The sequence below is a fragment of the Sardina pilchardus genome, chromosome 9, assembly GCF_963854185.1.
Source record: "Sardina pilchardus chromosome 9, fSarPil1.1, whole genome shotgun sequence".
Classification (NCBI taxonomy): Eukaryota; Metazoa; Chordata; class Actinopteri; order Clupeiformes; family Clupeidae; genus Sardina; species Sardina pilchardus.
The window spans coordinates 15,030,377-15,058,030 of record NC_085002.1 but is presented as its reverse complement, the minus strand read 5'-3'; the positions used below and the strand labels follow the sequence as shown (position 1 = coordinate 15,058,030).

At 46.4% G+C, this 27,654-nt stretch overlaps 1 protein-coding gene across 1 annotated transcript in view; it reads left to right on the top strand.

The window, feature by feature from the left end:
• Nucleotides 1-25,327, top strand: part of tafa4b (TAFA chemokine like family member 4b) — a 39,197-nt gene extending 13,870 nt beyond the window's left edge. Inside the window, exons 2-6 of the mRNA XM_062545896.1 lie at nt 157-338; nt 695-813; nt 10,033-10,188; nt 22,037-22,161; nt 24,220-25,327. Coding sequence (XP_062401880.1) covers nt 696-813; nt 10,033-10,188; nt 22,037-22,161; nt 24,220-24,231 — 411 coding nt within the window. The 5' untranslated portion in view covers nt 157-338; nt 695 and the 3' untranslated portion in view covers nt 24,232-25,327. The remainder of the gene's footprint in view (nt 1-156; nt 339-694; nt 814-10,032; nt 10,189-22,036; nt 22,162-24,219) is intronic.
• The last annotated feature ends 2,327 nt before the right edge of the window (nt 25,328-27,654 follow it).

Genomic DNA, 27,654 nt, shown 5'->3' with positions numbered 1-27,654 from the left:
CACACACACACGTCCATGAAATTCAAAGATCCAATTTGGGCTTTCAGCACAGGCACACACACACACACACACACACACACAACAATACACAAGCAAACCGTTATGCATAACACATCCTGTAACCACTGCTCTCTCTGCTTGTGTGTGTGTCCATAGGTGGTGTGCTGTAGGTGAGCGGTGCGGTGCGGTGCGGAGCGGAGAGGAGGAGGAGGAGGAGGAAGAGGTGGACGTGGCCAAGGACCTGTGGAGAGACATGGCCGCCTCTGGCCTGCCGTAGAGTACCGGACCTGTCAGCAGAGAGGGAGACTGCTGGAGCTGAGAACAGACTACAGGGGGAGGTAGGAGGGGAGGGGAGGAGGGGGGGTAGAGAGAGAGAGAGTGTGAGAGAGGAGGGGCAGAGAAAGAGGGAGGGAGAGGGAGAGGGAGAGGGAGAGAGAGAGGAGTTGGGATTGGGATTTGTAGGTGTTACTTAAATACAGACACACAGACACACTCACACACACACAAACAACCTGTAATCCCCAAGCCTGTCATCTCATTTTGACACTTGTGTGTATGTGTTAAGACCAACTGTGAGTGTATCCTACCCTTCATTCGTTTCTTTCAGTCTCTCACTTTCCTTCTTCCCTCCTTTTGCCTTTGTTTCTCTCTCTCTCCATTTTTCTCTCCCTCCATCCTCCTCTTCCTCTCTCAGGATGAAGTTGAAGGGGAGGTCGGTGCAGTGGCCACTGCAGGTTGTCCTCCTTATCACCGTGGTGACATTCTACTGCCGGCCGGTGTCCGCGGGCAACCGTTACCTACGGGGACACACCGGTAGGTCCCGCCCCTGACACCCACCACCCCACCCCGAGGTTAATTAGCCTCTGATGAAGGACACAGACCAGGCACTCGGGAGGCACCGCAGGTGTAATGAAACACCTCAAACACACCTCCACACAAACCCCCTACTCCCTAATAATCTCTGCGAGATTAAGGCCGATCACCCCGGTGTGGGCATGCATGAGAAAAATACTGCGCAGTGTCGAGACGGGTCGCTAAATATATTTGTCCCAGTCTTGCCAACGTTTGCAAATATCTGCAAACACAAACGGATGTACAGTAGACTGTAAATAGATATGCATGACACCATTAGATGTATTGTAGGAGCTTCCATTTTACAGCTGGTCAGTAGAAGAAAGGTTTGGATGGACACAGGCGATACGTTAGGCGGACGCAGGGGACATGATGTCGCGTCCGATGCTTTCTGTGCCTCATTATATCAAGACGTATGGGAGGATGTAATCGAATGCTGCACAAGGACGTAGCTGCCCGCAGGGCTTGGTCCTCTGCAGTTTGTGTGTTGGCAGATTGTGTGAGACTTTTTTTGTGTAACCCAGTGTGAGAGGTGGGGGTCTTAAGTCCTGCTCCTCCTCTGCCTAGAGCATGTCCTCACAGTTAGCAGTGTGCGGAGTTGGAGGAAGGACACTTGCGTAATGAGCGTATCAATATGCATGGCTTTAAGTGGAGTATTAAGCTGCCTCATTTTCGCCTAGCCTCCTCTCTCTGTCACACACACACACACACACACACACACACACACACACTCGTAGTCTGTTGAAAAAAGCCAGTGCCTGCTAAAATAATGTCCACTTCCTTACGCTAATTGACACCCACAAGCTAACTAATTCCGATTTGCATAATTCATGATGGCTCCCCTCGTGGCGAAGGAAGTGACCAGAGGAACATAAATATTTTAGAAATGCATAAAGGTCAGACAAGGGCACTTTTCACTGAATCATTCATATTATGCAAAGTCCCCTCTCTGCAATGTCACAGTTTCTTCCATTTACTTATTATTGTTTCTCTTAATTATCCCCCACTTCCTTCTGTTTGGCTTGTTTTGAATGCAAGGTGACCTTGCACGAGTCCAAGAAAAGGCCAACGGCGCCGTCCCTACCTCCTGACTGATACTTAAGTCCAGTTTCATGTTTGACGGAGTGATGGAAAGTTTTTTTCCCCCTTTTTTTCTATTTTGTTCTATTTTTTTCCTTTTCTCTTTTTTTTCTTTCTTGTTGAGCTGCAGTTTATGTCAGGGCCGGCGTTAATTACACCCTCGGTCTATTGTGAAGGTCATGCTGGGTGCCTCTCCCCTCAGATATCACATTTTGTTTGAAGAAATGGCTCACTCACTGTATTCGCCAGGCTCACTCTTTGTTAGTGGCTTCCCACTAATTGGCAGTGCAGCTTTTTTTGTTGTTGTGTGGGAAGAGAATTGACTGAGGAAAACGTTTGAGAATTAATTGGGAGAGGGATTAAATGTGTAAATTTGTCCTTGTGACAGTGAGGCTTCCTCGAATATAGATTGCCACTGGCATGGTTGCTTTGAGCATTCTTTTTTTTTTTTTTTTTACTGCTGTATGCAGTACTATTTCTTGCCACATGGTGTCTCTAAAGTTCTAAAAATGAAATGTGCAGAGGGTTCATCTGGCAAAAAACAGTTACCTAAAACGAAGCAAATCTTTCTTAATGAGTCGTAGATCTGAATGATAATTATAAGTGAAGGTGGACTAAATTCTTAGTTCGTTTCTGTCTTTCTGTCTTGTCTGTGTAGTTTGAGTGTCTTGTGCAATAATGGATGTTATATTACATATTTGTATTTTGGGGCCAGTGAAAACAGCTCACAAAATAATAATGATAGTAATGTAGACCACACACACACACACACACACACACACACACACACACACACACACACCTGTCTTGTCATCAGCCTCCTGTCACCTAGGTACCCAAGTCAAAGTTCAGCCAGGAGCGAAGCCCAATTTGTGCTGTGTGTGTGAGCTGCCTGCACTTCCATACAGTATCAGCTGCCGGTGGCACTGCACCATATTAACCTTTGCTCAAAGTAGCGGAGGCTAGGAGTGGTGGGGTCAGGGGGTGAGGTGTCAAAGGTCACGCGTGCTGTCACTGCAGCCGCAGACACGCGCTGATGTTTTTTCTGCACCCAATTAAACTCACGCATTATGTTACCCCCCCCCCCCCAACGTTATTTGCCCTCCTGTTGGTTTCACTGTTGCCAGAGCTCATAAGCCGCGCTGTCACGAGGTTGTTTATTGGGGCGATTTGGCCTTTCATGATCCATGGCACTCGACGCTAAGTGATGTTTAGTGTTCCATGCAGTCCCATTGTGCAGTCAGTGAGCCGCCCGCGGCGCTTCTCGTCAGCGCCACACACATCATCCCAAGGGCATCGCCGCCGCGCATACGCACACCGGATCTGGCGCCATGGAGCCTGACCTAATCGCCAACCTCGCATATGTGCAAATTCTCCATTCGCTGCACGCGTGTGCCACTTATTTCCCACAGCCCAACAGGAGGAGCCAGGTGTAGCCCCTTGTGATGTTTATGCCGACGGTATCTTCTCCTTCGCATCAGCGGCGGTGTGTCTGATTCTGATTCCATTGTCAGGTACATGTGAGTGGACTGGTGCTATCAGACTCCTTTTGGCCAGAGCAGTGAATATTATTGTGGAGTTGACTGTTACAGGGGGCAGGGAGAACATTTAGTGCCTGTGACAGCTGTGAATGCAGGCGCGCTGAATTGCTGCATTAAGGTGACACTCGACAGGGAGGATTTGTGTAATGTGAAGCTGTTTGAAATGAGAAGAGTGGTTTATTTATTTGATTTTTTTTCTCTTCCCGTTGCCTTTTTCTCTCTTTTTCTTTCTCTCTCTCTCTCTCTCTTACTCTCCTTGTCTCACTCACATAGTCTCTCCCTCTTTCCTTCTGTCACTCATTCATTCTCTCTCCCTCTTTCTCTCTCTCTCACTCACACATACTCTCTCTCTATCTCATCTCATTCTCTCTCTCTGTCTTCCTCGTTTTCTCTCTCCCTCTCTTTCTCATTCTCTCTCTCTCTCTCTTTCTCATTTTCTCTCCCCCTCACTCCCTTGACAAACGGGGCTCTGTGGTCACACACAGAGAGAGAGGTTTTCTTTTTTTTTTATCAGCGATAGATTTGCGTATAAATGAGCTGCCTGCATCAGGTCACTCAGCCGTACAAACAACCTGTTAGATTTGCATAAATCTAAATGATTTGGCTGACTGGGAGTTGTTAAATTGAGGACCGAGGTAGCGTCAGCCTGACTGATGGTGTGTACAGGACATGGCAGAGGTGGAAGGACAGAAAGAGAGAGAGAGAGAGAGAGAGAGAGAGAGAGAGAGGGGGGGGGGGTGGATATAGTGAAAAGAAAGAGGGAGACAGGCGAAGGGCATGACTATATGTGAGTGGAAAAACACTGCAAACCAAGTACATAAAAATAACACTCTCCCAGCTCATGATAGTCACTTTACATTGCCATCCAGTTTCTCCCGGTTCTTTAGATTACCTGCCTACACTCCTCTCTCTCCTAATTCAAAGACTTTTTTTTCCTCAGCATAAACATCCCTCACGATTTCTGATCCATGATTTCCACCCCCCCACCACTCACCCCACACTCTCTCACACACTCACACACACACACACACACACACACACATCTCACATCGCTCTCTCTCTCTCTCTCTGTCTCTGGTCACGCGGTGCTTTTCTTCGGTGGTAAATGCCTGGTCTTTCTGAGAGAGGACACGGCGGCTGGCTATTGACAGCAGAAAGACACGCTTTTTGATAAATTGCACAATGGCCCAGCTCGCCGGGGCCTGTCAGAATACATCAATCGCCTGGCTGCCCCATCAGCTCAAGGTAACGCCACTCCGCTTCCCCGGCACCACCGCCGCCGCCGCCACCGCGCGGCGTACAGGAATAGCAACGTTTAGCCACGCTCGAAATCTCGTTTGATTCCAGACCAATCTCAGATTTATTACTTTAAGGCCGTCGTAGCGCCCAGCCGGCGACGCCGCTGAGAGATCCCAGAAGGAGCGGGGCGCGGTGGAAAAGCCGGGTGTTAGTCACGCCGTGGGCGGATGGGGTATGTTGTGTGTGCCGGGCTGTCAGGGTGGAATCAGTTTATATTTACAAAGACTTCTCAATGACGCTGTATGAGCTATGCGAGTAATGGAGAAAACCCACTGCGTGGGCTGAGTACATGCAGGAGCCGCACCGCTAAAGGAGTCTCTGATGAGCAATTTTATTCAGCATTTGGGTTATTGATTTTTTTTCCCATGTGGTGTAAAATAGATAAGCGCATTCATTAATGTCTCCTACATGCACATGCACTTTAAACAGATCAAATAAAATATTACTGGTTTAAGCTCGTGATACAGCAAAAATGGAGCTTCTCAGAGTATCTCAGTCTAATCATGTAATTTCTGATTTGCCTATGGTATTTAGTTGTGTTGAATATACATTTATTACATATGTGTAACATCATTATAACATCTCTATAAACAAGTCATGTCATAAAGTGCTTACTGTAATGTTTTCTTCCCCTGGAATTCCTCTTCCATACCATCTCCATACAATACATATCTCTATACCATAGATATCTCATTCCCCTTAGGGCAGAGAGATTCAGCTGTGCGTTGTCTGCTCTTTGTAGAGATTGAGGCGAGTGATGAGTGATGAATGAAAAAGGTGATCCACAGCACATATCCCAGATCAGGCTCTGTGTGTGCTGTAGGCTCAAGGTAATGGTGAGCCCCTGAAGCTAGAACTGACTCTGGATCAGTGGACTGAACCAGACAAACAGAGAGATAGAGAGACAGAGAGAGACAGAGAGAGAGAGAGAGAGAGAGAGAGAGAAAGAGAGAGAGAGAGAAATGGCAAGTCTATGAATGTGTGAATTTGTTTGTATCTATGTAAGAGAGAGAGAGAGAGAGTGGGAAAGAGAGAGAGGAGGACACGTCTGTGTCTGTGGATGTGGGAAGATGTGATTTTGTTTGTCCCAGTGTAAGACAGAGAGAGAGAGAGAAAGAGAGAGAAGAGGATGACAAGTCTAAGTCTGTGAATGTGTGAAGGTGTAAGAAGTTGTTTCCTTTTCACCTTTTCCCTTTCTCTCTCCATGGCTACTCTATTTGGAAGAAAAGTGTAGAAATTCTGCAGCGTGTTGATTGTGACCTTGGGGTTGCTGACAGTGGGGTGGTGAAGAATTGCTGATTGAAAAGGAAACAGTATTTCACAGAGATCTCTGTGTGTGAATTTATGAAAAAGGGCCAGACAGAAACTGAACGACCAAAAGAGAAATGCAGGAAGAGAGTTAAAAAAAAGAGGCTAAAAAAGGTAACTGGAGAAAGAGAGAAAGAGAGGAGAGAAAAAACAAGAGAGAGAAAGGGAGAGAGAAGGAAAGAGTGCACAGAGGCCTTGCAGAAGCCCTTTTTGCCCCTGTGACCTCATTATGCCAGCAGGAGGCAGTGGTGCCTTTGTTCTCAGTGCTGCCTGTGACAGGGCCGTCCGCCCCTCTGTGCCCCCCCCCCCCCCCCCCCCACACACACACACCCATACCCATACACACACACAACTCACCCCCCCCCCCCCCCACCACACACACACACACACACAGACAGACACACACACACACACCTGCTCCCAGCTCCTCTCCGCCGCGGTCCCCAGCACACTAACGAGGCCGTGCCTCTCAAAGGGGAGCAGCAGCAGCAGCAACAGCAGCAACCACACGGCCATGCACACACACACACACACACACACACACACACACACATACACACATACACACACACACACACACACACACACACACACACACACACACACACACACACACACACACATACACACACACACACACACACACACACACACACACACACACACACACACCACACACACACACATACACTTGTGCCCCGTGCCGACATGATGCAAGACGCCACACTAACTAGAGACAGAGGAGTGCATTTTCACTGCAGTTTTGGAGGGAGAGAAAGATGGAGAGAAGAGGAGAGAGATAGGGAGAGAGGGAGAGAAAAGGAGGGGGGGTAGTTGATGTGCTGTAGGTACTTTGAACCCCATGAGGTCCTCGGTTTTCTCATGCAGTACATGGAATTTGACTTGGTAAACTAGCCTGGTGAAGCCAGATTTTAAGGGTTGAGTTTCGATGACCTTCATGAATTTATGTGCACAACCTAAGATGCCTCTTATTGAAGAAAGAAAAACCCATCAGAAAATGAACACTATTCTGGTACAGGAACCACACATGTAGAGAAATGCAAAAACGTTTCAAATATGAATTGAAATGGACTTTTTTTTGTCGAAGAAGTGCTCTATCTGTCGTTATACGTTTGGAGGGTAAAAAGTCGTGGGTAGTCCTATTCTGTCATTTAAAGTCTGAAATGAATCGGTGTGTGTGTCTGGGGTGGGTGGGGGGATGTGTGTGTGTGTGTGCAGAGCAGTGTGTTCCCCCTCTCGTTTCTTCCTTATTACCCGTCTGGGTCCCTTGTCACACGCCCTCTCTGCCTCCCTCGTCCTCATCCGACACTCGCCGGGTTATCGCCCGTGTGCTTGGCGAGACGGTGGGCTTGACAGAGCTGGGCCAGTGAGCAGCACGTGCAGCCGCGTCCCAGACGTCCAGAAGCAATCACCATGCACACGAAATAGAGAGAGAGAGAGAGAGAGAGAGAGAGAGAGAGAGAGAGAGAGAGAGAGAGAGAGAGAGGGGGGGGGGGGGGGGGTAGAAGAGACAGGGAGAGAGGGAGAGAGGGAGAGAGACAGGGAGATAGGGAGGGGAGTCAAAGTGACAGTGGATAAGCCAAAGAAACTAGAGAGATAGGACAGACAGAGTGTGTGCACATGTATGAGAGAGAGAGAGACAGGAAGGGGAGTAGAGGAAGACAGACAGAGAGAGAGGGAGAAAGAGGGAGAGAGGGAGGAGAGAATCAGAAAGACAATGAATAAGCCAAAGAAAGACTAGAGAGATAGGACAGACAGAGTGTGTGCACATGTATGAGAGAGAGAGAGAGAGAGAGAGAGAGAGAGAGCACCTCCTAATTCATATCTAAGCCTCAGCTTTGAAGATGTGCCACCAGTGCTGTTGTGGTCGGGGAGGATGAGTGTAGGTGCAGGTGCTATCAGCTGGCTAATCTGCCTGGGCTGTGCAGTCCGCAGGGAAATGAACAGAAAATGGACCCGATGAAAGCGTGTCCTTCTGAGAGGGAGAGGAGACATTCACACGGCCGTCCCTGAGGAGGGGACAAACAAACTTTGCATTGTGCTGGGGGAAGAGAGGTCATGACCCCTTCCCAATGGAAACCTCTCTGTGAAGGGTATGAGACTGGGTATCATGTGAGAGCATGTGTATGCATGTGAAAAGATATTTGTGTGTGTGTGTGTGTGTGTGTGTGTGTACCTAGTGAGATGAAGGACTCTCTTTCTTCAGACTCTGTGAGCTAACACACAGTCTCCCAGGAGGATGTAGGCAACCATTTCCATCATAGTGCTATTGCAGAGCGGTATCTTTGTTTAGGCTCACTGTATGGCTATGAAATGTCCTGCTAGAATCGAGTGATTCTCTTATCAAACACACACACACACACACACAAACACACACACACACAGAAGCCTATCGATATGAATAAAAAATTGCTGTTCGAGGCGCTAGTCTTTGAGATTTCCTGTGTGGAAATTTTGTACTGTAACAGTTCTTTCCTCACTAGGAGACGTTGCATGTTTACTTGTTCAGCCTTCAAGTGCAGCTGGTTTGGATTCACAGCTACACGCTATTCCAAAAAAAAAAAAAGTAAAAAAAAAACAGCTTGGAAAATGAAAAACAAGAACGCTAGAAAACTCTCAGCCTTCTTCACCTCCGCAGCCCTGAGCTCAGCTTCTCCACATTGATCGGTCCCTGCCGAGATCCTCCACTTCTCCCCTGACCACCACGGCTGACGCAACTACGTTCCTCCTCTGCCATCCACACTGGTCCTGTCCTGTTGGCATCCATCGCGCCCCTCCCGAGGCGCCAGTGTGGTCACCCGGCTAATTTCAGGCATCCCTTTTCATTGCTTCTGTTCGGGCACCGGGGAGGGCAGACTCTCTCCTTGGACAGACCCTCTCAGCCTGTGAGGCTCTTGTGTTATTTACCGAGTGGGAGTCAAAGTCGTATTTATTATGTATACACCACTCTCTCTCAATCTTTTCACTCTCTAACTCTCTCTCGCTCTCCCTTTTGTGCTGTCTCTCACTCTCTGTTTCTTGCTTTTCTCTCTTCTCTTCTCTCTCTCTTTCTTTCTTTTCTCTCTCTCTCTCTCTGAGAACCACGGACAAGAGTGAGAAAGGGCCACTAGAGACACTCAGGCCTGGCCTGGCTCCAGTATCCTGTTAAACACCAGCACGCTCATCAAAAATAGATGATTAAGTGGCATCAAGTGGTTTATTACCACTGAGAACCAAATGAAGCACCAAGAAACTCCATATGTAGCAACTTTTGTTTGGGTTCTTTTTTTGCTTTTTGTTTAAAAGAAGTTTATTTACACACTTTATTTAAATGAATCTTGGCAGCCCTCTCAGTCCTCACCATGAGCTTGCGTACTTTGGAGAGGAGGCTTTCGCTTTTAATGTTAATGATGGAACTCGCTGGAAGAGGAGGCAGAGCCGATGCATACATTTGAATTTACAACCAGATGACAAAGGGAGTGTGGAGAGCTGCTTGGCTGGAGTGTGCTTGTGTGTGTGTGTGTGTGTGTGTGTGTGTGTGAGTGTGTGTGTGTGTGTGTGTGTGTGTGTGTTTTAGGATGATTCTGTGTTTTTTTAAAGAGAGACTCTAAATAATTCATCTGTTCTTTTGTTTTCATGTGTAAATGATGAGAGCTCACTCTAGTGAACAGCTCTGCTGCTATTTCAGTGGTCTGGGAGATGTGTGCTATTAGTGGGTAGTACGGCAGACGAAAAAGAGAGCGAACTCTGTCATTTAATGCAATGCCTCACTCCTTTTCTCCTCTTTTTGTCCTCTTCCTTCCCTCTCTTCCTTCCTGTCCTCTGCCCTTGTTTTCTCTTCTCCCCGCCTCTCCTCTCCTCTCTCTCTCTCCTCTCCTCTCCTCTATCCTTTGTTTGTTGTCCTCCCTTCCCCTCTTCCCCTCTCTCTCCTTGGCTCCTCTCCTCCTCTCAGCCCACTACCAGGTGAAGCAGGGCACGTGTGAGGTGGTGGCCATCCACCGCTGCTGCAATAAGAATAAGATCGAGGAGCGCTCCCAAACTGTCAAGTGCTCCTGTTTCCCAGGCCAGGTCGCCGGGACGACACGGGCACAGCCCTCCTGCGTGGAAGGTGAAAGACAAAGCTCCTGCCTGCTGTGTGTGTGTGTGTGTGTGTGTGTGTGTGTGTGTGTGTGTGTGTGTGTGTGTGTGTGTGTGTGTGTGTGTGTGTGTGTGTGTGTGTCCGTGTGCAGATGTACACGCACGCGCGCGCATATGCATGTATGCACATACTGTATGTGATGTGTATGAGTTTTTTTTTTTAAAACATTTTTTTTCAGCCATTTGTTTTCTACTAGTCACATTTCTCACTGCAATAGCTATTTTTTAGCCCTGAAGAATGCCCAGCATCTTCAAGTACTTGGTCAGTGATGTGCAACAAGTGCACTAAGGCTTGGGTCTTTTTTAATCTTAAAGTTTGAAGGTGGCCTTTCCAGCCGCCCAAAGTCTGTATGTTCTCTGCATGGCCCTTATCTCATTTTCAGTGGATAATGTGACATTAAAGGAGGTTTGTGCACAGCAGTCTAATGCATCTTTCCCCTGTTCATATTTGCCCCCATGTGTATATTATAAGATGAAACATGCAGCATGCTGGTCTGCAGTTGTCCTCGGATGTGAAACCCAAACCGCAGAAGTGAAAACCGTTATTGGTTTTGTTGGAGTGTCGCGTTTCGTGACCGTTGGTATTTTTTTTTGATAATAACCAAGGGCAAACAGGAATTCTTCTTGCACACCATGGTCGGGGCTGTTAATATTTGTCGTTGTTTTTTCCTTATCATTTTCTTCAGGTGTTCCCGCTCTGTCCATAGCCCTGTGTGTAGCGCGTGAGTGTAGTACATGGTTACGGAGTCTACGTCTGTGCAAGGTTAAAGGGCATATTGGCTTTGCTGTGTTCTTGGAACAAGGAGGAAAAGGGGGTCAGCTTTGTTATTTCCCATACTTCCACACCCTTATGTGAGACCTCGGAGGTCTTGACCTCCATCAGCCATAGGGTCCTGTATTACCACTTCTCCCTCTACACTCCCCAGCCCACCCCACCCTCGCTCTCTCAATACAGAGAAACTCATACACTGTACAACCCGGACAAGTCGAATGAATTCAAAATGTTTGAGGAAACTACCTCAACATTTTCAATTTATTTACCCAATCTGTTCAAGCTAAAAACAAATAATCGATTTGAGTACCAGAAACTCAAATGTTTACTGTATATTTATAGTGACCTTAGGCAATTAAATCATCAATATCAAATCAATTCAATAAAGTTCACTGTGCATAAAACCATATCAGTACATTTAACTGCCATCAGCATTGAAGCCAAAACGGTTTGACATCTAGGTGAGCTAATCAATTATGCTTGACTAAGCAGTTTCACATTGACAGCACTGAGAATGTATGCATATAGTCAGGTGGGTCTCAATGGCCCTCTCTTCTGTTGCCTTGACCATTCGTCATTTACCAGCATCCACACATTTAATCACATCTTTCCACCAGCGCAGCCAATACAGATACAGTATTGTACAGTATTGTACAGTACTGTAAATGCACACCCTGATAACTATATCTGATTATTTCAACATTGCTAGCACAGGATTGTGGGGGTCAATTCCTCAAAATGACCTACACTCTAAACATATTAACTTAGATTTTTTGTGTAGAACTAGAATTAGCTGAAACGTAAAACTATTGAAAACTATTTTTTTTATGATTTTAATGCTGTTGCAAAGGATCACAGGAATCTTGGTAACATACAAAACCGTTGAGATATCTAACAATGCTATTCTGGGAAAGCATCAAGCAGAGAGAGAGAGAGATAGAGAGAGATAGAGAAAGAGAAGAGTGGTGAGAGTCACTGTTTCTCGCCTTCCTTGGGCCTCTCCTCTAAGAAAGGGTCAGTTCAGTCTCAGCATCCTGGGCCTCTTGCTAGCCAGCAGTTCTTCATGTCCCACAGTGCAGACTGACTTTGGATTTTTACTGTAGTCTTCAAGTGAAGGGGCTCTTGCTGTAACTGAACTCAGAGAAAATAGACAAGGATGATATCAGCATTTTCTGTCAAAACACAGATAAAGCTGTGCACTGAATCTCCCCATAACTCTGTGAAAAGATGTCATCAAATATGACTGCCTTCCTTTGATTCAACTTGCTCTGTGCATTACTTTCGATTCGGTAATCATATTCCAAATGAAAGCCGTCATCTCTCCTCACTGCAGGCGCAGTTACACTCCGATACACCATTCTGTCTCAGCGATAGAGGATACAACATTATGCAATACCATACCTGTCCCAGTGCTACGTAAACAGTAGAAACAGCTAAAGCATGCTGTTGCTAGACTTGGCCATTGGATGGCGCTTTCTACATTCACATTCCGTCCAACACCTCAGCCAGAATAAAAATTCTCTGGCAGCCGTTAGCACTGTTTTGAACATAAATAACTTTTACAGGGGTGGCTTTTCAGCGCCATAATGAAAATCTTACTTTGTAATTTAGCTCTATTTTTTTTTTGTTTTGGCCAACTTTTGCCCACATCCACTTGAGAGGGAATAAATAATGTGTCTGTGAAGGTCGGTGTAATTACCTCTTGTCAGAGAAAGTTTCCAATTCTTTCCTTTTCTTTGCTTTTACTCTTTTCTTTTTTATCACTACCTACCTTCTGCATTCCCCTCATGAGCCCCGAGCGAAACCTGGACTATCAGGCCCAGTCTCTGTCTCTTTTAACCTGCAGGAAGGGAATGGGCCATTAAAAAACTATTATGGGCTGTGCTGAGAGAACAGAATAGTGGTGTCTGGGGACGGACAAGGTGCATGGGAGAGGGAGAGGGAGAGAAAGAGAGAGATAGAGAGACTATCTCTCTCTCTCTCTCTCATACACACACAGACAAAGTGAAGAGAGAGAGAGGATGAAAGGATGAAGCGAGGAGAGAAGGTAGAGTACATGAGGAAGAGGTAAATGAGAGAGAGAGAATATTTATTTACTGCTTTATCTATTTCCTCATCTCTGTTTGCTGAGGACTCCCCTGCAACTGTGTCAGTGGCCCCTTAGCTGAGCAGAGCCTCTGGGGTCCTCCTGCTGGATATTTACACCAGCTCCACCATATGCCTATTGTAACTGGGAGGGTGGCATCAGAGAGGGTGGCATCAGGGTCTGTAGGGAGCAGCTGATGCCAATGCCCACTGACCAGGAAATCACAAGTGCAGCTCAGGTTCACCTCCGTCTCAAGGATCCAGGGCCTAGTTGATTAGCCTAGCCTTTTTTTCATCAATATTTTTTATTGAATATTAGCATAATAAATGTATATACTGTACCTATAAACATGTTTGGCACTTAAGGAACAAATATAGATGTAAATGACACATGCACTAGAAATAGTAAAAGGGTAAAAATAAAGAAATCATAACAAATAACATCCCGTTGCATCATATTTGGTTTTAAAAAAAAGGGAAAAAAAGAAAGAAAACGACTCAATTGCTGTAAGTAGCGGTATGTCATCCCCACCATGTTCAGCAGAGAGTAAAAAAGGACTCGGATCTTCGCTTTTAATCATCATGAGGGGTGAAGACAGATCTTCTCTCACCCTTCCTTTACTGTTGCCGAGATAGAACACATTAACTCCCAAACGGTCTATATAGAACAATAAACTGTTTATTGTAAAAGCGGTTTCACACCACACCACCCACTGGTCCCATGTGGACTATAAGTATCTGCTTGTAAATTAAAACTACTTCGACCAATTAAGTTCTTAGTGTGTGCAAGTTTGACACCACTACTACACACTAATGGTGGATCAGATGAGTACAGATTATCATTGTCAGGATGTACATTCCAAAGATATTAACAATCAGTCATCACAGTTAAAGGAAAATTAAAGGGCCAAATCGCCATTCTCTCCCCTTTTTTTTTATGAGAATCCTTGACCTTCTCCCCCGTCATCAGTAGCTGCACACGAAATCTGATTTGTCAGGTCGTTTCTCCTGAGTGGACAGACGGCCACGTGTAAACCTCAATCTCCATCTCCCTTCACCTATGATTCCCCCAGTGCTTCCCTAGGGCCTCCTCCCGGAGAAGAAGCCCGTTCCGAGGCTTGTCTCACCCCACCTTCCCATGTTAATGAAACGCTTGGATGGTGTTTAAAGGCGAGCTCCTGAGGGTGTGTCTGGGCATGTCTCATCCCCACCTCACCATCCCAGTCTTGTCTCCCAATTGAGAAAAAAAAATGAAATTTATTATGTCCAATGAAAAGTGGCCAAAGAGGTCAACCATATTTATTCAGGCCCGTGGCTTTTGACTGGTGAGAATTATACTGAGTTATTATACGGCATTAACCCGTGTCGAGGGCTGGTATCACCGACCTGAGTCAATACTCGTCTAAATCAGGTCATTTCAAGCTCTGCAGTGCAATGTTGGAGGAGCAGGCCTAATCTAATACAATAGCGTAAATGGATTTAGATAGTTATCGGGCCACGGTGCACTTTCTGACGGGAGGAACTCAGTGTGAGGCGAGCTACTTGAGCTCTCTCTCTCTCTCTGTTCCCCTGCTGCTTCTCACTGCGAGCACTCTCCCTCTCTCATTCTCTCTCTCTCTCTCTCTCTCTTTTAATCTTTTTCTCTGCTTTCCCTTGCTCAACCTCTCCCTCTTCTTCTCTACACTTCCTTGCTGTCTCTCTGCCTCCAGACTGTTTCTGTCTCTCTCTCGCTCTCAGTCTCTCACTCACTGTCTCTCTCTCAGTATCTCTCTTTCTCAGTATCTCTCTCTCTCTCTTACTATCTCTCTCTCAATCTCTCTCTCAGTCTCTCTCTCCCCGTCTCTCTCTCACTCTCTCTTTCTTTCTCTCTGACGTGGTCTCTGTCTCTCACCATCTTTCTCTCTCACTGTCACTCTCTCAGTGAGTATGTTTCCATGCACACCATATTATTCTGACTAATGATCATATTCTGGTTATGGGAATATTCAGAATGAGATGTTTCCATGTGAAGCAGAAACGGAATATTTCTGTTTATTTGTTAATCAGCTGAATAAAGCAGCGGGGTGCAGCAGTCTCTGTCCCTGAATTTCATTCATGACACAACGTAAGCGAATTTTGGCCAGATTAGATCTGCTGTTGTTTTGCATTTTAGCCTCATAACAGGCCGCTTTGATTGAGGGCTTTTAATCGATTCCTCATCAGTCACTAGTGCGCGTAAAACCTGCGTCTCTTGGAGTAATACCATATTTCACCCATCGATAAATTCCATCTTGACATTTAAACTTCCAAGTTTTAATACGTGAATTAACCTCTTCACTTAAGAAGCATAAACTGCTACAGTTTTTGCTATGTTTGCAACATGTCAAAGCATCAAAGCAAGCCAACAAAATTCTGTGCACAAACATTCGCAGATGGAATTTAATATTCTGAAAGGGACATTTTCCGACTAATGTGTTTCCATTAGGGCTGGGACTCGATTAAAAAAATTAATCTAATTAATTAGAGGCTTTGTAATTAATTAATCGAAATTAATCGCATTTTAATTGTATATAAATATATGACCTGAGAACAGTGAGAAGTATTTTTTTTCACATGGATTTTTAGTATAGCCTACTATTGGATAATGACTGAATACATAGGCCTACGCTTAAGCAACAAAAATATTGTTTATTAATAAGTCCAACAGACCAGTGCAATTTTTGCCATAAAGTGTAGCAATACCATAAACTATAATACTGTGATATCCTGTTAATTGTGTCACCTGTTACCTTGAGTTGAGTTCATGAAATTGTTGTGTCCCTTTAAGAGGAACTGGGGGGCGGAGTTTACGTGTGTGCGCGTGTGCTTGTATGCGGTTCTGAGTGTGAAGTTTCTTTTAGGTCTATGAAAGTTGGACATGGAATTAGGTGCGGTGGATTACTGTTATAAGCGTGAGTTGTGGCTGTAACAGCAACTCGGTTGCTATTTGTTTAATAAATAAAGCTCAGAGGTTTCCCTCAAGTGTTTGGTGTATCACAATACTTTGTCCACGCTAGCAGCTAGCTGCTTTATGTTTTGCACTGAGGTGATACCTGCGGTGATACGTCCTTGTTGCATACTTGCACACAACCATGCTCTTATCTACGCTTCCATCCGTTCGTTTTTTGTAACCACATTTCCCATCCACGGGGCCAACCAACGCGGTCACATCAGCTTCTTTGTTCATGTTCACTGTGCCACTGTGGTTTGTTTTGTCTGAACCGAACTCATGCGCGTTACTTGGTGCTCCAGTATAATCGGTCCGTCTGAAACTCATCCAGTGAGAAACGTTCCGCGGTGCAAAAATAAATAGGCATACGATTAAAATGCGTCAATTTTTTTAACGCATTAATGTTTGTGTAATTAATTAATCGTAATTAACGCGCTAAAGTCCCGGCCCTAGTTTCCATGCCATAATATTCCGGTTAAATGAGGCATATGTTAGGGGTGTTACTCCGGATTTTAGTATTCTGAATATGACCTTATTCGAGTTGTGGCATCTAGAATAAGGTGTTTACATGACTCCTGCGCAAGCCGAATATTGTCATTATTCCAAATAAAACCGGAAAATGGTGTGCATGGAAGCGTACTGTATATAGCCACTCTCTCTCGCTCTCTGACTCTCTCTCTCACTCACTGTCTCTCTCTCTCTCTCTCTCTCTCTCTCTGTGCCTTTTTAGCTAGCTGTCTTTTTTATTTCTCTCCACTCATTATACTGTATTTCTCTTATTTCTTTCTCCCTCTTCTGCTTTCTTTCTGTACTTTCTCCATCTTAACTTTTACTCTCAGTCTAGCTCCTTGCTTGTGAACAATTATTTGTTTGTTGTGTTTCGACACGTGGTTAGCACACTGAGTGGCAGATACACAGTACGTTTGCGAACGCAACGGTATCAGCGCCATGGCCAGCCTGCAGAAAGCGTACGCTGTGCCTCTTCATTCTACGTGTTGCCTATCATACCTGTAGCTCATTGGCTAATCAGCGCCTTTCTCCGCCCCCTATACGCAATTAGCACCGCTCACAGCTGAATCAGAAGTTTAGTGGGCAGGAAATACAATACATGATAAGAAGATGTCAAAAAGCAGAGATAATGTAGAGCAGTATTCTACTCCACTTAATGAAGCACTCAAACTACTCTTGCTACTAATCTATACTGATGCTTTTGATTGCAATTTGGTTGAACCTGCTTTCAGTGTTTTCAAAATTGAAAACACAATTTTGCAAACTAGGCTGGTTTTATCAAAATACTTTTCACAATTCACGAAACCACACGCCCAAACTGCAAAATGAAGCACTGCAACCAAAATATAGCATTATCAAAATCAAACTTTTGCACCAAATGGCACACACTTCATTCATATTACCAGATTTTTGTCGAACCAAGCAGAAAATGTGTTTAGACTTTTGTAGATTTGAGAAGATGTTTTGCTCTCTGTGTCAGTTTAAATAGTTGTGCTATGCATTTCATTTTAGTGAGGTAGCAATTGAAAAAAACTGTAGAAGGTGGAAATATTTCCTTTCACTTTCACAGGCAGTTTTCCTACATACAGGGTAATATATAGGCTAATGGGTAATTTACAATTCTCCTTCCATCTTCTTTCACAAAACTTAAACTTTCCCCTGACCCTCCTATGAATGCATATGCATTAGCATGACACAGAAAAGCGCAAATCGGCATTCTCAGATCCTGTGACAGGCAGTCTGTGGCAGCCCAAGTTCGGCCTGTTTGCTCATACCACACCATGTTGATAGCACATCTACCCCTGAGTGTATAATCTCTTAGTGTGTCTTAGTGTATCTCTCTGATCTCTTATCAGTTTTTGCTCACAGTAACTCACAGTAGTTGTATGTGTGTGGAAGAGTGTTTGTGTGCGTGTGTGTGTGTGTGTGTGTGTGTGTGTGTGTTTGCCCTGTGCTCTTAGGGTTAGGGTGTTCACTAAATCATGTGTGAAGGAGATGGATGTGGCTGAGCAGAGGCCAGCTCAGTGACTGGAACAGGCCTAATGCCATGGGGCTTCAGCTGGTGAATCCCATTTTGGCACTCAGTTAAGGTGCCTCTTCTGTGCTCCTCCCAGGCAAACCAGTAAATCAGATTCTATCCTGTGTGTGTGTGTGTGTGTGTGTGTGTGTGTGTGTGTGTGTGTGTGTGTGTGTGTGTGTGTGTGTGTGTGTGTGTGTTTGTGTGTGTGTGTGTGTGTGTGTGTGTGTGTGTGAGTGTGTGTGTGTGTGTGAGTGTGTGTTTGTTTATGTATTGTCGTGTTGTGTTTGTGTTTGTGTTATATTTTTACATGAAAGATTGTGTGTGTACAGTATGTAAACCACACTTTGAGTTAGAGTACATATATATGGCTATTTTTCCTTATTTTGGACGTAGAGAGGTATAGCTCCTATCCACTGCTACTGGAAAAGAGTCAACAGGACATTCTGCCAATGGAGAAATGTATAAAACTTTCAGAAAATAATAACTTTCAGCTCTTGCACAAGACTGGGTGCTTGAGTATTTTTAAATCTTAACATCTATGAGCTAAAAATGATTACATCATCCGCTTCTTCACACTTCATCACATTGCACCTGCGTGCTTATTATCACGTTCCCGTTTATAAAAACACGTTGTTATCAAACACATGCACCAGAGCATTTACTTTTCCCTTTGTGAGGGGAGTGGTTACAGATGCAGTCAATATTGTGCAGGAGAGTCCTGTCCCTCCTTGGCCATTATGTGATTTTATGGCCAGTTCCACAAGCATTGTGTTGTGGGTGGTAGGGCGCAAGGCAAGAGTTTCTATTTTTAATTGCTTGAAGTAATCTTACATAGCTAACGTGTTTCATGCCTACTTGGTTTAAATGGATTACAACAGCCGACTCAAACAGAGTGTGAATTAGAGGCGTATTTGGTGTTTGAATACATGGTTTGCATACACAAGTTACCACTTAACACATCTTAAATAGACTAAAAAAACCACTGAGCAGCATAGCATAGCACATAGTTGCACACACGGTCGCACAACAGAAGCCCACACACCCACACATACAGCCCCCCCCCCCCCCCACACAATAACAAACACACACACACAGAACCTTACACATCCACATAAATGTGAAGCAGATGGTATATTGTGCTATGCACATTTGTTTTGCCAACATGTTTGTGTAATAGATGAACTGAAGCACAGCTAACAGACCATGTTGTGAGCCCCCAGCAGCAGTGGTAGTGGCAGCAGCAGTAGCGGCAGGCAAACGCTCGCACCCCTCCCCTTCCATCAATCTCCCGCCGCCTGTGGAGAGTCCCATCAAGCAGCCCTTAGCAAGATGCCCAACAAATTAAGATGCAAACTCGTGCGCGCCCTAATGACATCATGAGGTATGGCACTGCTGGTGTATGCGTGCGCGCGTGCGTGCGTGTGTGAGTGTATGTGTGTGAGTGGCTCTGTAGAGAGGACTCCACTGCCTGCAATGTGGGAAGTGACCACTTGGTGTCAGGAACATTTCAACAACGGTGGCTGCCATGAGAACAGGAATCGTGGCCATACCTAACAGAGGGCCCTGACAGTAGACAGTGGACAGTGGACAGTGGCAAGTGGTTATCTCATTAGCTCCAAGGATAGGAACTTTCTCTGTTTTAACTTTCTACAGTTTCAGTTGAACCTTTCAAAAACTTGACATACATCAGTCGAAGAGAGAGGGATCAGGTAACTAAATTTAACTCCAGACCCAGCTGAATGGTCAGAACCCCAATTAAGCATCCGAAAGAAAACAATGTTTGACAAAAAAGAAAGAAAGAAAGGATTTGCGCAAATGAACCCTCCGTAGTTCTGACACTTACCTGCATGAGACCTTGCACCTCACCTTGCCCTCTCTGATGACCTCCCCTGCTTTGATACCGCCAGAGTTTCTTTCAATTTACTGGGTGACTTCGAATAGTTCTTGCCACTGGATTTGTGTCTGTGCCACAGAGACCAGGGCAGTTTCTGGTCAGACCATCTCAAACGAGCAGAACGCTGCAGACATGTTGTGTATCGTGTTTGTGTTCAATGACAAGTATCTCTCTTATTTGGTAAGCCACCAAAAATGCTGCTAGGTAGCTACTGCTGTGTAGCTTTTTCGAAAATACCTCCAACACTAATGTTGTGAGTTGTTTCTGTGGTGAGGTGACATGATCGTAACTGATGCCTGGATGCATTATAAAAGAGATTTACTGCGTGCCATTCATATTTCAAACGCCCCCCCCCCCACCCCCCATATGTGTGCACGGGTGGTGCTTCCTTGTGTCTGGGTGCTGCTGTGTGTGGAAGTGAAGTCTGAAGCTGTCTGTGTAGGGCATGGAGCCTCCTGCTCACCCCCCCAAGCTCAAGTGCATCACGGAGGGGCACTCAAGGGTGCTGTGAGCAGAAGAACAGGAGCGTCTCCATAGGAGCGGGAGCAGCAGACGTCACCAGGATCACATTAAGCACAATTACACAGCCATTGATTCACGGGGCCACTTACCACTGCCTGCGTCATGCATCATAACAGCGGGAATTGCTGTCACCCTTAGCCGTTATTGCTAATTCTTCTTTTTTTTTCAAATGCCTTTGCTTATACACGTGCACACACACACACACACACACACACACACACACACACACACACACACACATACTCTCTTAGTTCCCTATTCTCATTCTTGTGGTAGAGAGAGGAAGAGAGAGAAAGCGAGAAAGAAAGAGGGTGTGTATGAGAGAAAGTATGTTTGTGTGTGTGTGAGAGAGGGAGTGTGTGTGAGTGAGATAGAGAGAGAGAGAGAGAGAGAGAGAGAGAGAGAGAAAGAGAGAGGGAGAGAGAGAGAGAAAGAGACAGAGAATGAACTTCTCCCGTCATCTCCACGGCTCAGCCAGGGGTTCTTACACGATGCTTGAGAGGATTTGTGCGTGTTCTTTTGCATAATTCCGTTCAAAGCCCATTTGGCTGTAGACACCCCCTCCTCCCCCTGCCTCAAACCCTCTTTTGTGTGGAACAATGGGCCGTAAAAAGAGAACTCATCGGGAGAGTGCCTTCTCAATGAGCATCATTAGCGTGTTTTAATTGATAGGCTTATCAAAGTTGGATTGGGGGAATGCTTACGGAGGACAGGACATGCCCGGAGTGAGTGTGTGGAGGAGAGGCAGGCATGGGGCTGGTCCTGCCTGTCTAGACATACAGACTGCCTGATGGGTGCACACACATTATGCGCGCGCACACACACACACACACACACACACACACACACAGATGCACACGCAGGTACACACACACACACACACACACACACACAGAGAAAGAGACAGCAGTCAGGAGAGACAGGAGGCATGTGGGCTGCTGGGACACACACACACACACACACACACACACACATACACACACACACACACACAGCAGTCAGGAGAGACAGGAGGCATGTGGGCTATTGGGAAAGGGAGCAGCACAGTCTATTTGGAGATTACAGTAACACTGCATGATGATGTATGCAGGCACAGGCACAGGCATGGTTTCTGTTAAATGAAAGCTTTTGTCCTCAGTATTAGATTGCATTTACCTGCCATTCCGTCTAACTGTATATTCACAGTGTGTTTAACCATTCAATCCAGACATTTGGTATTGCCTTGACTCCATTCATTGTAGGTCTTTAAGAATGTTTGACTTCAGCTGTCTCACCCTCAGCATACTGAACTATGATGTTTGACTTCAGCTGTCTCACTCTCAGCATACTGAACTATGATGTTTGACTTCAGCTGTCTCACCTCATCTCAGCATATTTAGCTATGGTGACTTTGAAGGGGGAATTCAGCCCATTACAATTTCCCTTTCATTTCCTACACCCATACCCAGCTCCATTATCTCTTAAAAGTATTCACTTTTTTATGATCTCTCTCTCTCTCTCTCTCTTACTCACTTTCGCTCTCTCTCTCTCTCTCTCCCTGTCATCTCAGTGTCCATCGTGGCGCAGAAGTGGTGGTGTCAGATGCACCCGTGCCTGGATGGCGAGGAGTGCAAAGTGCTTCCTGATCTCACTGGCTGGTCCTGCGCCACTGGAAACAAAGTCAAAACCACCAAGGTGAGTGGACACCTACCCTGCCCTGCCCTGCCCTTTTTGTCTACATACACATCACTCACACACACACACACACACACACAACAACAAATCACACACACACATACACACACACAAACAACAAATCATACACACACACACACACACACACACACACACACACACACAGGTACATGCACACACACACACAAACACACACACACACACACACACGCACACACACACACACACACACACACACACACACACACACACACATAGGCACCCACAGGTACACACAGCCACATACTGTACACGCAGCCATACACACACACACACACACACACACACACACACACTGACCACATGGACCACCCGTTTGGACAGATGTAGAGCTCTGGCACCGTAACACAGCCTATAACAGATGTCTGTGGCCTTGTGTGTCTCTGTGTGTGTGGGGGGTGGGGGATGGGGTGGGGCTTTGTGCCAAACTCACACCTCTGTTAGATGTCTTTTGTGGGGTAGGGGTTGGCAGATAAAGTGCCTGCTTACCGCAATCACACTGTTTACTCTCTAAAGTGAGGGAACTTGATTAAACATGGAAATTATGCAGGGACTTCGCGATAACAGGAGAGATCTTAGAGTTCTCACCAAAGACTCCCCGGAGAATCAGATAGTGAGAATCAGATAGCAGAACCAGCGCCTATCACGTGGTGCGTTTTTATCACCTTTGAAGTTCAGTGCATCGACAGCGCTTTCTCTCATCTCAATTAATGTTCGACAAACAACTTTTCAAAAGGTAAGGGGACTGTTCCGCACAAAGAGCGAACCGGTTAAATGGAGACGCGGTGAATGTATCAGCAGGGAGAGAAGACCAATCATCTCTCTAAGAGACACTTTTCATCATGAAAAGAAGCAACAACATGTTGTGATTTATGACAATCAATCAAAATCGAACGACAAAGGCATGCGAGTTATAGTGGCACATTCAACCATGTGAACAGTCACACAGACAAAAAACCGCGCTGCCGTCAAATTATACCTCCACACAGACGCCGGTACTGTGGACTTGCTGAAAATACAAATGTGTTGTATTGCAGGCAACCGGTCTGCTCATATCCACGTCCAAGACAAATTGATTTAAATGAAGCCCCCGTTGCCGACTTTTTTTTGTAGTCTGTCGATCTGTGAAAGTTAATTTGCTGGGTGGGGCGAGTGGGCTTGCGCGTGGAGCAGGTATAATTCTCTCACAGGTGAGATATTAAAAGAAGAAAAAAAAAAAAAGGTTGCGAGGAAGGTGCAAAACGCCATAAGAGTAATTGCTCAGAGAGACGGAATAACAGCGGAACATCTGTCGAATTCATTATAATGCATTACGGCGGCGGCTTCCACCGAGGGTTTCAAATTAAGAGTCCTAATTAAATTGGTGAGCGGCGAAAAAGGCAGCGCGTGAGTGACGGATGGAGCCGGGCACTCGGCGGAATTAATGACCCCCCATCTGCGGGCGCGGTCGACGCTCGCTGCGTTGGGCAGGATTCCCCGCGCCCGCCCTCCTCCTGTGGGGATGAGGAGAGGAGGGGAGGAGGAGAGAGCAGAGGAGGAGAGAGCAGAGGAGGAGAGGAGGAGAGGAAGAGAGGAGGAGAGAGCAGAGCATGTGCTCCTTGCTGCATCACTGAGCATCAATGCTGCATTTGCTCACCGTGGAAGCAGACGCGTCTCCGTTACAGATGCCACAGTAGATCATTGCTGTGTGGCGCAGTCCCTCCCCCATCACCTGCCACCTCCTACTCCACTCTCCTGCCTCCATCTCCTCCTCCACCTCTCATCGGCCTCGCTGCTGTTCAGGCTCAGAGGTCCCTGAGTCCCTATATTGATCCTCTGTTACATCATGGATTCATGTTATTTATTTCTCACTTTGTTTTTCTGTCATTTGTTTGTTGGCTAATGTTATATCATATTATTTCATTATATCAGTGGTGGGATTGATTCAATTATTTTGTTTTAGCTTTTCTCTGTCACTAGCTGTTGATGTAAGAATCACAGATCACCCTTTTAAGTCTTTTAATGCCTCTTTTTTTGTAGGTCACACGATAGCAAGAAAATGTCATAACATCAGCTGGATCTGCAGTGTGAGCCTAAGCCCATGGATCCACATATGAACTGAGAGAACAGCGCCTGTCTGGACTAGACTGTATCCCTGTAGTTTTCTGGCGGATTACCCAACCCAACTGACCTGGGCACCAGGGCAAAGACTCCTAGATGGGAACCATACTGTGAACCATTTAGACCAAAATCCACAAAATGGTGGTTGTGTTTGTGTGTGGCTGTGTGTGTGTGTGTGCGTAACACCACGTGCAAAACATGAACTCTCTTCACCTAAAGGACACCGCCACCAACAGGGATTGATCGTTGGGTGACCGTTAAGACTCACCATCCTCTCCTAGCGAACAGAGACGCTATTAAGACAAGACTGCTGCACCCTGACAGTTTTTGAATGTGCATTCCGTCTCTCTCTCTCTCTCTCTCTCACTCTCTCTCTCCCCCTCTATCTCTCTCTCCCTCCCTCTCTCTCTCTCTCTCTCTCTCTCTGTCTGCCCACCACTGGGAGTGTGTTTATGGAAGAGTGCTTGGATGTCCTTTTGAGGCGGGAGGCTGTCGAGTCGTACTGCTCCTTGCCTTCTTAACCAGAGTGACTTTATATTCATGAGAAGGGACGCAAAACACACAGAAGGCGTGAATCACAAACTATTGTCAAATTGCTCTTGTGGGTCAAGTCACGATCATATCTCCCCCCGCCCCCCTCCCCGTTTTCTCTCTTTTTTTCTTGAAGTCATTTTGCAGCTCTAATTAGGGTTGTTGAATAGGATTATAACAACACATTAAAAATGTATGTAAGATATTTGCACTAGTTTAAACCATTTGGAAGAAAAATGTTGTTTCTAGCTACTTCTCCCGTCTTTCGCTGTGGATGTCGCATACAATTAAAGAGAGAATCATTTTATAACATATCTGGCTCTGATGTTTAAAGTAGGGCTGTTAGTCCCCTCTTCTAGTTGCTGGTAAAATGCAAGTAAAAGGAAGGTCCTGCTGAAAGCCACTTGTGGAATATTGTCTTTTCCTTCGAGACAGCAGTATTTACATTTTCAATGTACTGTTTGGTGTCCGCAGTTCAACCAAAGACTAACTGTTGTTTGTCTATGTGGAACATCTTTCTCTGGACTTCGTCCCCATAAAAAATCACAATGCTGGTTCCAGAAATCTGAGATATTATCAAGTAGGCTCATATAGTAGACTAGAGCTGATGTACCCTATTTTGTCCACTTTATTCCTTTAAAAATAACTGTTACTGACTTGTATGTGAATGTTTGTTGGGTATAAGAAGGTATTTCTTGAATACATAAGCCAAAATCACTCCTCCATTTTGAATCATTGACAGATGGACTCCTCACGGTCCACTCCTGCTCCGTGGCATTTGTCCTTGTCTGGCCGGCCGCAGTCAGCGCCTGTGATTGAGCTGGTTTGGCCCGTAATGGATGAGGCTGCGGAGGCACTGAGGGATGTCCCCACCACAACCAACACCCTCCCCCCCCCCCCCTCCCCCCCCCACACACACACACACCTCCTGCTGGTCCCTGCTGGCCCCTGCCGTCTGGGGCTCCAGTGGCCTGTGAAGTGTGTGGGACTAAGGAGCCCATCCCTGCCCTGCGTCCACCCCTTTTTTTTTTGCTCCGTCCGCGCTCCGGCTGAGAGCCTTCCGCGCTGTGCTCTGTCAGCGAAGCCCGGGCGCCTCGGCTGTACGCAACCGACCAAACGCCGATTGCCGGGGCTGTACACGGGGGAGGCGGCGGAGGGGGCCCTTCAAACTGCGTGAGCCATGATAAATCTATTCTAGCCGCTCGCGTTTCCAGTGCGCCGAGCCCGGGACCGCTGGGGACTTTGGGGCTAGTGGCAGCCTGAAACCCTCATTACGGGAGCCTGGCTATGGGCAGGCCTTCCCCTGGGACCGGACACGTGTATTTTTAGGCTTGGTGCAGTGAGAAGCACTTGCAGCTCCATGCCGCTGTTCCCCTTCTCACCGGCTCAGAGTGTCATATGGAGAGAGGATGTATGCGTACAGACACCATGCGTGTGCACACACACACACACACACACACATACACACACACACCCCCACACCCACATCCACACATCTACACCCACATGCCCACACCAAGAGACAGGGTGCTGATGCTGACAACTCAAATGGTGTGAGGAGATATGCATACACTTAACATGCTGGATTTCTTTTTCTTTTTTGAGGGTCTTCTTCTTGTGTATCTGTCTCTCTTTGTGTGTGTGTGTGTGTGTGTGTGTGTGTGTGTGTGTGTGTGTGTGTGTGTGTGTGTGTGTGTGTGTGTGTGTGTGTGTGTGTGTGTGTGTGTGTGTGTGTGTGTACGCACGCGTTTGTACGCGTGTGTAAGTATGGATCCATCTCCCTGGAAGAGTCACAGCTAACTTGATGACGGAGCCAGGTCTCCAAGGGCTGACTTAGCCGGCGGAGGAGACTGACGGGGAGGCGGAGGCGAGGGAAGTGTGTGCGTGTGTGTGTGTGTGTGTGTGTGTGTGTGTGTGTGTGTGTGTGTGTGTGTGTGTGTGTGTGTGTGTGTGTGTGTGTGTGTGTGTGTGTGTGTGTGTGTGTGTGTGTGTGTGTGTGTGTGTGTGTGTGTGTGTGTGTGTGCGTGCGCTGGCACTGGGAGAACAGGGATGGCTCACTCTGGGCGTGAGTGGCAGCCGCGGACCCTCCGAGGGCGCCACGCTTCACAGCCAGAGCTGATACCTCATCCTGTCCACTGCTGCTCCTCGCTGCTACACAATCAATATTTGAAGACATTTTTTCTTCGTTCTCTCCCTCCCCACCCTTCTTCTTCCTCGTCTTCCTCACTCTCTCACCCACTCCCTCTCTCTCTCACCCCCTCCCTCTCTCCCCCTCTCTCTCCCTCTCTCTCTCTCTCTCTCTCTCTCTCTCTCTCTCCCTCTCTCCCTCTCCTTCGCTCCCTGGTGGCCAGCACCCGGCTCTGTGGCTCCGGCCATGCTTGGAGGGGAGAAAATGAGAACTGTCCCCGGCTGTCAGACACGTCTCAGGTCACCATTATTTACAGAAAAACTGCACCGCGCACCACATATAAAATTACCCCCGTGCTGGGCCCGGGCCTCGGAAACACCTCTGCAGCAAAACAGAGACACCCAAGGAAAGGAGGAGGAAGAGGAAGAGGAAGAGGAAGAGGGTGGGAAGAGCAGGACGCGATCTTTAGCAAGGTGTTTAGCAAGATATTTAGCAAGATCTTGAGCGAAATCTTTAGCAAGATCTTTACCGAGACATTCAGGAGGTTTCACCTGGTTAAAAACAGAGCTGAGGCAACATTTCGCTGCACGTCGATCATGCACTGATCGGGAGTGGGCTGCCATTGTGCAGCACCATGGCATTAATTCCTCCTGAGCGGTGCCCAGTGCGTCTGCTGAACTGTGATGTCTGGTGGA